The sequence below is a fragment of the Chiloscyllium plagiosum genome, unplaced genomic scaffold (assembly GCF_037043375.1).
Source record: "Chiloscyllium plagiosum isolate Xiang-an unplaced genomic scaffold, Cpla_swu_hap1 HiC_scaffold_22, whole genome shotgun sequence".
NCBI lineage: Eukaryota > Metazoa > Chordata > Chondrichthyes > Orectolobiformes > Hemiscylliidae > Chiloscyllium > Chiloscyllium plagiosum.
The window spans coordinates 8,714,413-8,727,334 of NW_028270160.1; the positions used below are offsets into that span (position 1 = coordinate 8,714,413).

At 44.9% G+C, this 12,922-nt stretch overlaps 1 protein-coding gene and 1 pseudogene across 3 annotated transcripts in view; one reads left to right on the forward strand and one right to left on the reverse strand.

The window, feature by feature from the left end:
- Nucleotides 1-1,155: 1,155 nt before the first annotated feature.
- On the reverse strand, nt 1,156-9,556 carry LOC148145933 (uncharacterized; annotated as a pseudogene). Its single transcript, XR_015760870.1, has 2 exons — nt 9,421-9,556; nt 1,156-6,682 (listed from the first exon to the last, which is right to left on the reverse strand). The product of XR_015760870.1 is annotated as an uncharacterized LOC148145933 (transcript).
- The window catches only part of LOC122561331 (metal transporter CNNM2-like), a 260,290-nt gene continuing 254,815 nt past the window's right edge, over nt 7,448-12,922 (forward strand). For both annotated transcript variants that reach the window (XM_043713039.2, XM_043713040.2), the window contains exon 1: nt 7,448-10,099. In XM_043713039.2, coding sequence (XP_043568974.1) covers nt 8,683-10,099 — 1,417 coding nt within the window. In that variant the 5' untranslated portion in view covers nt 7,448-8,682. The remainder of the gene's footprint in view (nt 10,100-12,922) is intronic.

The window sequence follows — 12,922 nt, forward strand, 5'->3', positions numbered from 1 at the left end:
GTATAGAAATCGTGAGGTCATGTTGCAGCTTTACAGGACATTGGTTAGGCCACTTCTGGAATGCAAATCTGGTCTCCTTCCTATCGGAAAGATGTTGTGAAACTTGAAAAGGTTCAGAAAAGACTTACAAGGATGGTACCAGGTTTGGAGGGTTTGGGCTATAGGGAGAGGCTGAACAGGCTGGGGCTGTTTTCTCTGGAGCGTCAGAGGCTGAGGGATGACCTTATAGAGGTTTACAAAATCATGTGGGGCATGAATAGGGTAAATAGACAAGTTTTTTTCCCTGGGATGGGGGAGTCCAGAACTAGAGGGCATAGGTTTAGGGTGCGACGGGTAAAATTTAAAAGGGAATCTAAGGGGCAACTTTTTCACACAGAGGGTGGTGCATGAATGGAATGAACTGCCAGAGGAAGTGGTGGAGGCTGGTACAATTGCAACATTTAAAAGGCATCTGGATGGGTAGATGAATAGGAAGGGTTTGGAGGGATATGGGCCAAGTGCTGGCAAATGGGACTAGATTAGGTTGGGATATCTGGTCGGCATGGACGAGTTGGACCGAAGGGTCTGTTTCCATGCTGTACACCTCTATGACTCTATAACAGCTACCTCCAGAAACGAGAGTTCCAGATTTTAACTGTTCTTTGTGTGAAAAAATGCTTCCTGAAGAGACTGGCTCCACTGTTAGTCCCTTGATCTGGACTCCTCTGTACAGGAAATATTTTCACTCCATTTGCCTATCGAATCCTTCAATCGTCTTAAGCACCTTGATTAGGTCATTTGTTATTTGTCCATTTCTCATATGTAAGCTGTGGGGGGTGGGGGTGAGGTTGGTGAGTTTGAGAGCTTCCTGAACTGTGGACCCCATATCCAGCAAACGCAGAGTTAAAATGTGGTCGAGATACAGCACAGAGAAATTCAGTACATGACCATAGGGGTGGGTGAGGGCTGCCTGATGTATGGGAGAGTTCACAACCAGAGGACCTCATCTCAGAGTAAGGGATCACCCATTAAAACAGAAGGAGAATTTATTCTCTCCAAGGGGAGTGAATCTGTGCAATCCTAATCAATAAAGGGAAATCAAGGATTATGGGGAAAAGGCAGGAAAGCTGCGGTGAGGATTATCAGAGTTAAAAATCACACAACACCAGGTTATAGTCCAATAGGTTTATTTGGAAGCACTAGCTTTCGGAGCGCTGCTCCTTCATCAGGTGGTTGTGGAGTATAAGATTGTAAGACAGAGAATTTATAGCAAAAGTTTCCAGTATGATGTAACTGAAATTATATATTGAAAAAGACCTGGATTTTTTGTTAAGTCTCTCATCTGTTAGAATGGGCATGTTATTTTCAGTTCTTTCATATGTAAATCACAAAACTTTTTTTTAAAAGTTACATTCTCAAGTAAACTTTAACAATTGGTGTCTGTCAGTCCAGATAATATATGGAAGGTATGAGTTCCCCTGTGTGATACTGTCTGTGCCACAATGTTTGGGCTGATTTTAATCTATAAAAATAAATTTACAGAATCTTACATGGATTCACGCAGTTTTTGAGTGAAATGTAAATGTGCAAGTAAAAATTCACCCCACAAACTTATATGTGTATGCGTGCATGTGAGTGGGTGTGTGTCGGCGGGGAGGTTAGGGTTGTGAGTGTCTGTGAGAGTGGGTGCATGTGTGTGAGTGTGAGTATAAATGGGTATAAATCTGTGAGAGGGTGCATGTGTGTGTGTGTATAGTGCAGTGGGGTCACCTGTAGTGTGACATGAACCCAAGGTCCCGGTTGAGGCCATCCCCATGGGTACTGAACTTGGCTATCAGCCTTTGCTCAGCCACTTTTCGTTGCTGCCTGTCTTGAACTCCGCCTTGGAGGACGGTCACCCGAATGTCCGAGGTCGAATGTCCTGGACCGCTGGAGTGTTCTCCGACTGGGAGGGAACAATCTGTTGATTGTTGTGCGGTGGCCATTCATCTGTTGCCATAGCCTCTGCTCGGTCCCACCAGTGTACCTTGCCTCAGGGCATCCTTGCCTGCAGGGTATGAGATAGAGGACATTGGCTAAATTGCATGAGTACCTGCCACGTACATGGTGGGAGGTGTCCCCACGTGTAATGGTGATATCCATGTCCACACTCTGACACGTCTTGCAGTGTCTACCATGACAGGGTTGTATGGAGTTGTCCTGAAAGCCGGGCAGTTTGCTAAGAACAATGATCCGTTTGAGGTTTGGTGGTTGTTTAAAGGCAAGCAGTGAAGGTGTGGGGAAGACCTTGGCGAGATGTTCATCCTCATTGATAACGTGTTGCAGGCTGCAAAGAACATGGTGTAGTTTTTCAGCTCCTGGGAAGTACTCCACAGCGAAGGATACCCTGTCAGTTGCAGCTCGTGTCTGTCTCCTGAGGAGGTCATTACAGTTCCTTGTTGTGGTATGTCGGAACTGGCGGTCGATGAGTTGAGCATCCTATCCTGTTCTTGTGAGGGCATCCTTGAGTACTTCCAGGTGCCCGTCACAATCCTCCTCATCTGAACAGATCCTGTGTATGATTAGGGCTTGTCCATAGGGGATGGCTGTTTTAATAGGTTTTGGGTGAAAGCTGGAGAAGTGTAGAATTGTGAGGTTATCCGTGGGTTTGCGGTAGAGTGAGGTGCTGAGGTGCCCATCCTAGAAGGAGATACATGTGTCCACGAATAAGACAGATAGTCGAAAGTATTCCATGGTGAGTTTGATGGTGGGATGAAACTCATTAATATCACTGTGTAGTTTTATCAGTGACTCCTCGCCATGGGTCCAGAGGAAGAAAATGTCGTCAATGTACCTGGTATATAGTGTTGGTTGGAGGTCCTACGAACAGAAGACATCTTGTTTGAATCTGTGCATGAAGATGTTGGCATATTGGGGTGCAAATTTGGTCCCCATGGCTGGTCTGTATGTCTGGATGAAGTACTGGTTGTCAAAGATGAAGGCGTTGTGATCGAAGATAAAGCGGATGAGTTGTATGACGGTGTCTGGAGATTGGCAGTTGTTGGTGTTGAGTACTGAGGCTGTTGCCGCGATGCCATCATTGTGGGGGATGCTGGTGTAGAGTGTGGAAATGTCCATTGTGATGAGGCATGTTCCCGATTTGACTGGTCCGTGGGTGCTGAGTTTCTGTAAGAAGTCTGTAGTGTTGTGACAGAAGCTGAGGATCCGCTGTACAATGGGTTTCAAGATGCCTTCGACATAGCCAGACAGGCTCTCACACAGGGTCCCATTGCCTGATATGATGGGACATCCTGGTGTATTAGCTTTGTGTATCTTCAGAAAGCAGTAGAAGTCACTTACTTGAGAAGTACGTGGGATAAGTGCACATAGGGAACTCTGAAGGACTGGATCCAAAGTCCTGATCATAGTGTTTAGTTCATGGGTGTGCTGTTTGGTTGGATTGGCCGGTAGTTGCCTGTAGTGTTTCTAGTTGTTCAGTTGTCGGTACACTTACTTGCAGTAGTCTGTTCTATTCTGAATGACGATGGCTCCTCCTTTATCTGCTGGCTTGATGACAATGCTGTGATTGGTTTTGAGAGCATGGATAACGTTGCGTTGTGATCAGGTGATGTTTTTCTCTACCTTGTGGGCTGATGAATCTGGCATTCATATATTTCCTGATGGTTTGAGCATACATGTCAAGTTCAGGGCAGCGGCCCTCTGTGAGGATTATCATATCAGCCATTTTTCACTGAATGTTAGAGCAGAGTTGGTGGGCTGAAAGGCCTACATTGGCTCTTATGTCTTATCATCTTTTGAATTTTACTGAATTTTAAGAAGCTGCATAAAAGAGGAGAGATGGAGAGGTGGAAGATGATAACAATTGAGGTTAAGTATGTACAGGAGGACGGTATTGATTGGATGCTTCTTTGAGCACATACATTAAGACAGTTATGGACACAAGTGTAGAAGGGAGGCAGAAGACATATACCTGTAGTGTTTCACTGTTAATAAATCTAATCCAAGTATATACTAGGTGTTCAGCCATCCATCAGTCCTGTGATCCCTGATTTATATTGCTTCTTGTCCACAAGAATGTCCACTTCGAAACCAAGTATACAAATCCCTCCATTTCTTTACCCTCTCCTTATTTATGTAGCCTCCTACAATCCTACTGCCCTCCGAAAACTGCACTCTGCTAATTCTGTTCTCCTTCACATTATTCATTCCATCATTGATAGTCATGCTTTCAGCTGCTTGGATCCTAAACTCAGTTATTTCCTCACTAAACCTCTCTCAACCTCTCTCGCTTTTAAAAGCTACCCCTCAGATCCAACTTTTAGTCACCTGTTCTAGTATTCTTTGTTTTAGCTAAGTGTATTTTATCTTGTTTGATAACAGTCTTTGCCAGCACTTTGGGATGCATGTTAAAGGTACTACAGAAATGCAAGTTGTCATTTTTCCTATGCTGGACTTGTGGGTGTTGCAACTCAGCTGTTAAGGAGTTACGCTGCAGAGAAAATAAATGGAGTCTTCATTGTGCTTATAGTAACAGTGTTGGTCCTGAACTGTACTGACAGGAGCACACCAGTGTTGATCTATGCTGTATTTGGTAGTCTCAGGAGCACACCAGGGTTGATCTATGCTGTATTAGGTAATATTAGACCTGATACATCTAGGGTATAACAGTGGGCTCAGTGCTGCAAAGTTAGGGAGTGGGAAATACCAACCCAAGTCCCTTTCCTTGGGGAAATGATCGTGGCCCCTCCATATTCTATTGTCTCATTCACCCATCACCCATGGGTACACAAACCAAATTTGGATACAATTTCTATTTTTTTTTATTCATTCACAGAATGAGGGTGTCACTGCCTGGGCCAGCATTTATTGCCTAAATTGCTGTGGGTCTGGAGTTAGATGTAGATCACACGGTTCCTTCCCTGAAGGTCATCAGTGAACAATGGTTCCATGGTCATCATCAGACTCTTAATTCCAGATTTTTATTGAATTCAAATTCCACTTTCTGCCGTGGCAGGATTCAAACCCACTCCCCTGGAATTTTGGACATACAGTTCAGCCATAATACCACTTGGCTGTCACCTCCCCAGTTCTATTTTTTTATTTGAAAATTTGGTCTTAGTTTACGAATGCATGCAAGTCTTCACCATGCCTTATCTCCACAATCAACTCCTAGCCCTATAAATCCTCCAAGAACCTGTCTTGTTCCAAACTCTGATCTCTTGTCTAACTCTCATTTCTTTCACTCCACCACTGGCCTTAAGCTGCCTGGGTCCTAACGCTGGAATGCCTTCTCTCAGTTGTACTTCTGAAAGTGAAGGGTGAGACCAGAGCCTGTGTTTACTTGGAATTGATGTATCTCAGAATAAAGCATGACAGGTATATGTCTCCCAGCTACACTTTACACCTGTATCCATTGGTGTCTCTTTATATGTGCTCAAGTCTCCGCCAAATCCATGCCCTCCTCCTGTCTGCACTGAACCTCAATTGATACAAATAGCAGTCCCACACCCTCCTCTTCTCTCTTCTTCTTGGAAGCTGTTCCTTAACATTCACCATTTTTTATTAAGCTATTCATTACCTTATTGTCTTGTTTTGGTTCTGTTTCTTTTTTTTTGTCTGAGTACATTCCTGCGAATTGCCTTGGGATGTTTTATGATATAAGGATGTTACATAAAGTTGTTCATCATTGTTGAAAAGAGCACAGATGTGGACTCTCAAGTGCTTACCTCACTATCACAGTTCAGCAAAGGCACTCCAATGAGGCATCTGAACCCATGGGACCTCTGCACAGCATGAATCAAGAAAGGATGAGAGAACACTAGGAAAACATAACTAAAATTACAATATGCAAGAACAATGTTGTTTATCTGATGTCAAAACCTCCCACAATGTCGCCTGTATTTTGATGCCTGCTTTATGAAAATATCTGCATGCATTAAAGTGGCAGTTGTGTTCTTAATTTAAAAACACCTCATTGATGATTTAGTAACTGTCTGAGAATCAAATGTGGAGGGACATTAAGAGTACCATCAATTAATTTGAACCCCTCCAACTTGGTAAGCTAGGGAATCTGAAACTTGTTATGAAACCCTCAACATTGATGTGTCTGGCCTTGTGCTGCAATGACAGGGATAAAATGAATATTCAGGGGGGTTTCCTGGACTTGATGAGATTCCCTATAGTGTGGAAACAGGCCCTTTGTCCCAACAGGTCCACACCGACCCTCTGAAGAGTAACCCACCCAAACCCCTTTTCCCTCTAACTAATGCACCCTACGCTATGGGCAATTTAGCATGGCCAATCCACCTAACCTGCACATCTTTGGATTGTGGGAGGAAACCGGAGCACCCAGAGGAAACCCACGCAGACACGGGGAGAATGTGCAAACTCCACACAGACAGTCGCCCGAGGTTGGGATCAAACCTGGGACCCTGGTGCTGTGAGGCAGCAGTGCTAACCGCTGAACCATTAGTTTTAGGAAACAATATTCTTCTTAGACACAATGATAAACCATAACAAGATCACATCAGCCATTAAGATTCAGTATGGATTATGTACTCTCAGTGTTGCTTTGTTGTCACTTCAAAATGGACAGATCTAAAACACTGGCTGTGGACCACTGTTGTACTCTGTCCTCCAAATCGCAAAGTTGTAGGTTCAGATTCCACTCTAGGCTTGATTGCAGAGATGCTCCGATTGAACACTGCAAATGAATTAGGACATTTATTGTCTTAGAATAGAATAATAGAATCCATCAGTGCAGAAGGATGCTATTTGGCCCAGGGAATCCACACTAATCCTCCAAACAGCATCCCACCCTATCCCTGTAACTCTGTATTTATCATGGTTATCCCATCTAGCCTGTACACCTCTCGATGCTATGGACCAATTTAGTATGGCCAATCCATCTCCACATCTTTGCACTGTGGGTGGAAACTGGAGCACCTGAAGGAAACTCATGCAGACATAATGGGAATAGGCAATCACCACACAGACAGGCAGTTAGCCAATGCTGGAATTGAAACAATAACAGAAATTACTGGAAAAGTGCAACAGATCTGGCAGATATCAGAGTTAAAGTTTTGGGTCTAGTGACCCTTCCTTAGGACTGGCTGGAATCTAGTCCCTGGTGCTATGAGGCAGCAGTGCTAACCACTGAGCCACCACGCTGGTCTATGGTGTCTTGAGCCTGTTTTGCCATTTTATCTTAACTGTGGCTGATCATATTGTGGCCTCCACTTTACTGCAGTTTTCAAAATAACATTTTTGGATGAGAGATAAAATCAAGGTGCTATATAACTTCTCAGGTGCTTATGAAAGATCAAATATTTTGAACATACCAACAAGGAGCAGGAGTAGGCTATTCAGTTCCTTGAGGCAAAAGTGAGGACTGCAGATGCTGGAAACCAGAGTTTAGATCAGAGTGGTGCTGGAAAAGCACAGCAGGTCAGGCAGCATCTGAGGAGCAGGAAAGTCAACGTTTCAGGCAAAAGCCCTTCATCAGGAAAATGCTGTGTCTTCTGCCTGGACAGCTCTTCGGATGAGGGTTAGCTGAGGAGTTCTCGGTCAAACACAAAAGGACGCATGAAGTTCTTATCAAAGGTGATTTTGCTTGAAAAAATATTTTCTCTGCATTATGTATTGTTTAACTCAATCGAAACTTGCATCCCCATTCTAAGTGATTAAAGATTTAACAACAATCTAAGTGTTCAACCCATTATAAATTCTGCGTCAGAAATAATAAGCACTACCGCACTTAGGTGGTAGTGTGGGGGTTAAAAAGAAAGAAAAAAAGAAAAAGAAAGAAAAAAAAGAAAAAAAAAGAAAAAATAATAAATTCTGCGTCAGATGTACCTGCACCACTAGCTACCTGATGAAGGAGCAGTACTCCAAAAGCTCGTACTTCCAAATAAACCTGTTGGACTATAACCTGGTGTTGTGTGATTTTTAACTTTGCCCACCCCAGTCCAAGAGACACCTGCACATCTTGACACATACACACGTGCACTGTTGACGCCCTGTGACAGACACAAGTTGCCTTTTGCCCCAAAACAAGAGCGAATTGCGCCTGCGCCTTCGGACGCTCCCCGTTGGCTATTGTTGGAAGCCCCGGCCAGTCGCTATGGCAGCCCGGCCATATCACGTGCCATCCGACCGGGCCAATCGGAACGTTGTATGGGCGGGGCCGCACGCGGTAAGCAAACCCCCACGTGTGGGCCGGCGCCGCTCCTCGGGGACAGTCGCTCGGCTTGCGCCCCGCCCCCTCCACCGTGAGGATTGGCCGAGGTTTACCGCCGCCGATCCCGCCCACACAGCACGGCCGTAGTTTCTGAATGGAGAGTCCGTCGTGTCAATCAGAGAGACGCCGCCAATGGGGTAGGGCTGGGTATGTTTGGGGGGGGTGGTGGAGGGTGGACCGTTGGCTGGGGCTCGCGCCGGCGCTCGCTCACAGTTTGAAAGCCGAAGGGAGCGAGCGGGGGGAGAAAGTTCTGTGACTGGTTTTCGATCAAAATAATCACAAAACCTCTTATTATGTCCGCCCAAATGGGTCAGAATATTGCAGGGAGGGGAATAAAAGACACTTAATATAACTCTTTCGTTTCCCCTCCCTTTTGGTTTTTTTTGGAGAAGATTATATTTTTTTTCCCTGAGGGGGTCAGGGGGGGAGGGAGGTTGGGAACAGCCTCCATTTCCATTACAAACATGGCGGCCTGCAGCAGCGGCCGGCTCGGCTTCTTCACCTCGTCCGCCTTCAGCATTCGCTGCTGCTGCCTCGTCCTCCTGCTCCTGGCGAGCCTGAGCGGGCGGGCGGCCGCCTCCGACGAGGGCGACACGGTCATCATCGGCCTGAGGCTGGAGGACACGGACGAGGTGACGGGCATGGGGGGCGGCGTGCTGCGGGTCAGCGAGCGGACGCGGGTCCGGCTGCGGCTGTACGGCCAGCGCATCGACAACAGCACCTGGAGCCGCATCGGCTTCACGGAGCACCGGCGGACGGCCGACGACGCGGCGGGCTTCGACCCGTGCGGGGTGCGCACCTCGGACATCGTGGTGCTGCCGGGCGTCGCGGTGAGCCGCCGGAGCACCGGTGTCATCGAGATGGAGGTGAAGCCGCTCCGCAAGACGGAGAAGAGTAAAGCCTACTACCTGTGCACGGCGGCCCGGGCTCCGGAGCCGGGCTCGGGGCAAGCCGACTGGCTGTACCACGACACCGAGGACACCATGGTGGTGGTGGTGGAGGAGAGGAAGTTCCTGCTGCCCTTCTGGCTGCAGGTCATCTTCATTTCGGTGCTGCTCTGCCTGTCGGGCATGTTCAGCGGCTTGAACCTGGGGCTGATGGCGCTGGACCCCATGGAGCTGCGGATCGTGCAGAACTGCGGCACCGAGAAGGAGAAGAACTACGCCAAGCGCATCGAGCCGGTCCGCCGCCAGGGCAACTACCTGCTCTGCTCGCTGCTGCTTGGCAACGTGCTGGTCAACACCACGCTGACCATCCTGCTGGACGACATCGCCGGCTCCGGGGTGGTGGCCGTGGCCGTCTCCACCATCGGCATCGTCATCTTCGGCGAGATCGTCCCGCAGGCCATCTGCTCCCGCCACGGCCTGGCGGTCGGCGCCAACACCATCGTGCTGACCAAGTTCTTCATGCTGCTCACCTTCCCGGCGTCCTACCCGGTCAGCCGCCTGCTGGATGTCATCCTGGGCCAGGAGATCGGCACCGTCTACAACCGCGAGAAGCTGCTGGAGATGCTGCGGGTCACCGACCCTTACAACGACCTGGTCAAGGAGGAGCTCAACATCATCCAGGGCGCCCTGGAGCTCAGGACTAAGACGGTGGAGGACGTGATGACCCCGCTGCGAGACTGCTTCATGATCACCGGCGACGCGATCCTGGATTTCAACACCATGTCCGAGATCATGGAGAGCGGATACACCAGGATCCCCGTCTACGAAGGCGAGCGGTCAAACATCGTTGACCTACTTTTCGTGAAGGACTTGGCGTTCGTGGACCCCGACGACTGCACCCCTCTGAAAACCATCACCAAATTTTACAACCACCCTTTGCATTTTGTTTTCAACGATACGAAGCTGGATGCAATGCTGGAGGAGTTTAAAAAAGGTGGGATAATGCTGATCATGTTTCTGTTTTTACCATGTTCATTGCCATTTGGTAAATAGTGTCTCTTACGGTTTATTTTGCATGAGTTTGTGGTGCCAACCTGCAGTTAACTCTCACCAAAATTTTCTGCACCTCCTTAAACAGTTACAATCTAAAAGTGGTTATCACCTGTATGTTTATGTTCACCTGTAAATGTTTCGTTGACGCTCCCACTTTATCCTAATACACAGCCAACCGCTGCTATCTGATTCTACAGAAAACAGTGATATCTTTTCTATCTTCCCCGATCTCCAACATCTTGAACTAAGGTTATGTTTGAGCAGTAGCTGAAATGTAAAAGACTGGCCTTTATAGAATGGTGTCGTTTTTCAATTTCTCTCCGGGAGATTGGAGGCAGAGCAGAATCTAAATTATGGCGTTTTTGTAAACCAGAAATTATAACCTTACTGTTAAATATTCTGGGTACTCAGCTCTATTCATATTGAATAAACTTGTCTACTAACTATCAGACTTTAAAATGTGTAGATATATAAAATTTGTTAATCCAGTCTTTGCCTGATTGTATGCAAGGTCTGGTCGGCATGGACGAATTGGACCGAAGGGTCTGTTTCCGTGCTATACATCTCTATGACTCTCTGTCTCAGCTTGAGACTGTTTGGCAGCTGCCATGCCACTGGTTTGCCAACATTTTAAAGGCTGTTTACTTTGCATTTATATCGACGTGCATTGGAATGCAATATGGTGAGACAATGGTGTCAGTTTTTTTTATTCAACTTCTTGCTATGTTCTTGGTACAACTTATTGCTAAGCTTAGTTTAACAAATGTTTTTAAGGTATTTGCTCTCATATTTAGTGATCTGTACCAAAAAATACTTGTAGATGGTGGATGTGCCTGGCACGATTTATTTTCTTCTTGATTATAATCCATATGCTATGTGGAAAAGTCCATGTGACTTGCCTCAGATGCATGGAAATGGAATTTAAAACACACTGATTATGTCAGATTATGTGGTGCTTTTAGGCAGTATAGTGAGTGAAATTTCCAAATTATGATTTCTAAAATTTTTGTTTAGCGTTGTGTAGGGCTTATTTTAGTCATATCTCTGATAATGGGAATTTTTGATATGAGACTACTGTGTGATGATATGACCAGTGGAATTAGGTAGTGCAGAAGTTTTAAAAAAAAACAGAATTTAAAATCACTCCCTATCTTGCTGAAGTGGAGAAATTGACTTGTGAAGTCAGTACAAATATGTGCATTTAGAAAGTAAAGAACATATAGCCCAGTTTGTTGTTCTTTTATGACACACTTATTTACATTTTTAATTGAGAATTGATTGTTGTAAGTATTGTACCAAGTATTGTACTCCAAACAAAACATCACACTTGTTCGAAGAATCAGCTTCCAGTTTTATTCATGTGCCCTAAAAAATGCAGTTTTGCAACATTCTTTGACTGATATTGCATAAATGTTGGTGTAATTGGTGAAGTTTAACCCATTTCTTTGAAATGATTTCAATATGTTTGCGGTTTTACTACAAGGCGATTCAAGTGACTTTTCTGTCTTTATAGCTATATTTTAAGACACCTTTGAGTTGTATAAAGCTTTGAACTATATTATTCATTTGTGTGCTTGTAAATTCTTATATATATTGAAATGCTTTTGATGTGTGACAGTGATTAGCAGCCTGCATTAACCTGGTCAGGATTTTTCCTTGCTTAGGTCAGGCAATGGGTGGCATTTGTGCAGCGTATGGTTTCTAGTAAAGTTTTGGCTTTAGGCTGTTTGGAACTTTGCTTCTTGATTCTAAACTTATAGGGCTGGATACTTTTTGTGGAAGGAACAGATAAATTGTCAACCTAAGATTAAATTTAAAAATCTCACAACATCAAATTATAATCTAACAGGTTTATTGGGAAACACTAGATTTCGGAGTGCTACTCCTTCACAGCTACCTGATGAGGGAGCAGCGCTTACTACAAAAGCTAGTGCTTCCAAAAAAAAAACCTGTTGGACGATAACTTGGTGTATGATATTTTTAACTTCGTCCATCTCAGTCTAACACTGGCTCCTCCACATCAACATAACAATAGTTAGTATATCATTGGCTTCACTTAGAGATGGTTTTAACCAACTTAGGCTGATGCCTGTTCCAGAAGTATGTAATGTGAAGGGATATAGCTATGGATTCTCAACTCATGTAGTCACTGCTAGCAGTAAGAACTACATTGGTGTGGCCAACCTCAATGCTTGCTTTACTTTACCTTGAGCTCAGAACTAGCTCATTAATAGGAACACACTTTCTAGATTCCATAAACTGCTTTCATATGTTTATTTGCTTATGTTGGCATTATTGATTTGAATTTTTTTTTCTCTCTACTGGAAGTATAGTAGAGATTTGGAAGTAGAACTGCACCTGAATATTTAAAGTCTTAGTTATTTAGTTTGTGAACTGTTGACTAGTTGCTGCAAGGAAATGAACAGGTACAGATATGTCTTTGCCAGCTTATTGCAGTATCTTCTTTGGGTAGACAGTGATTTAGAGAGTAATTCCAAAAGCTTACAGTTATGCCACATGGAATGAAAATTCAGGAATGTAATGAGAGAATCTGTCTTTAGATCACTGGTACTAAAATATATTGAAGTTTCCTATTTGTTTTGGAGATTCTGATTTCATCTGAAACCCTAGTACAGTTTCAGAATTTAGTTAAAAGTTCTGTCGAAAAATACTTTCAAAGGCAGAGATTCCCTGTATTTGTTCTATCCTTAAGGTTCTAAAGCAATCTGTGACAGCTTTAGGAAGCTTCAACTGACCTGGTTAT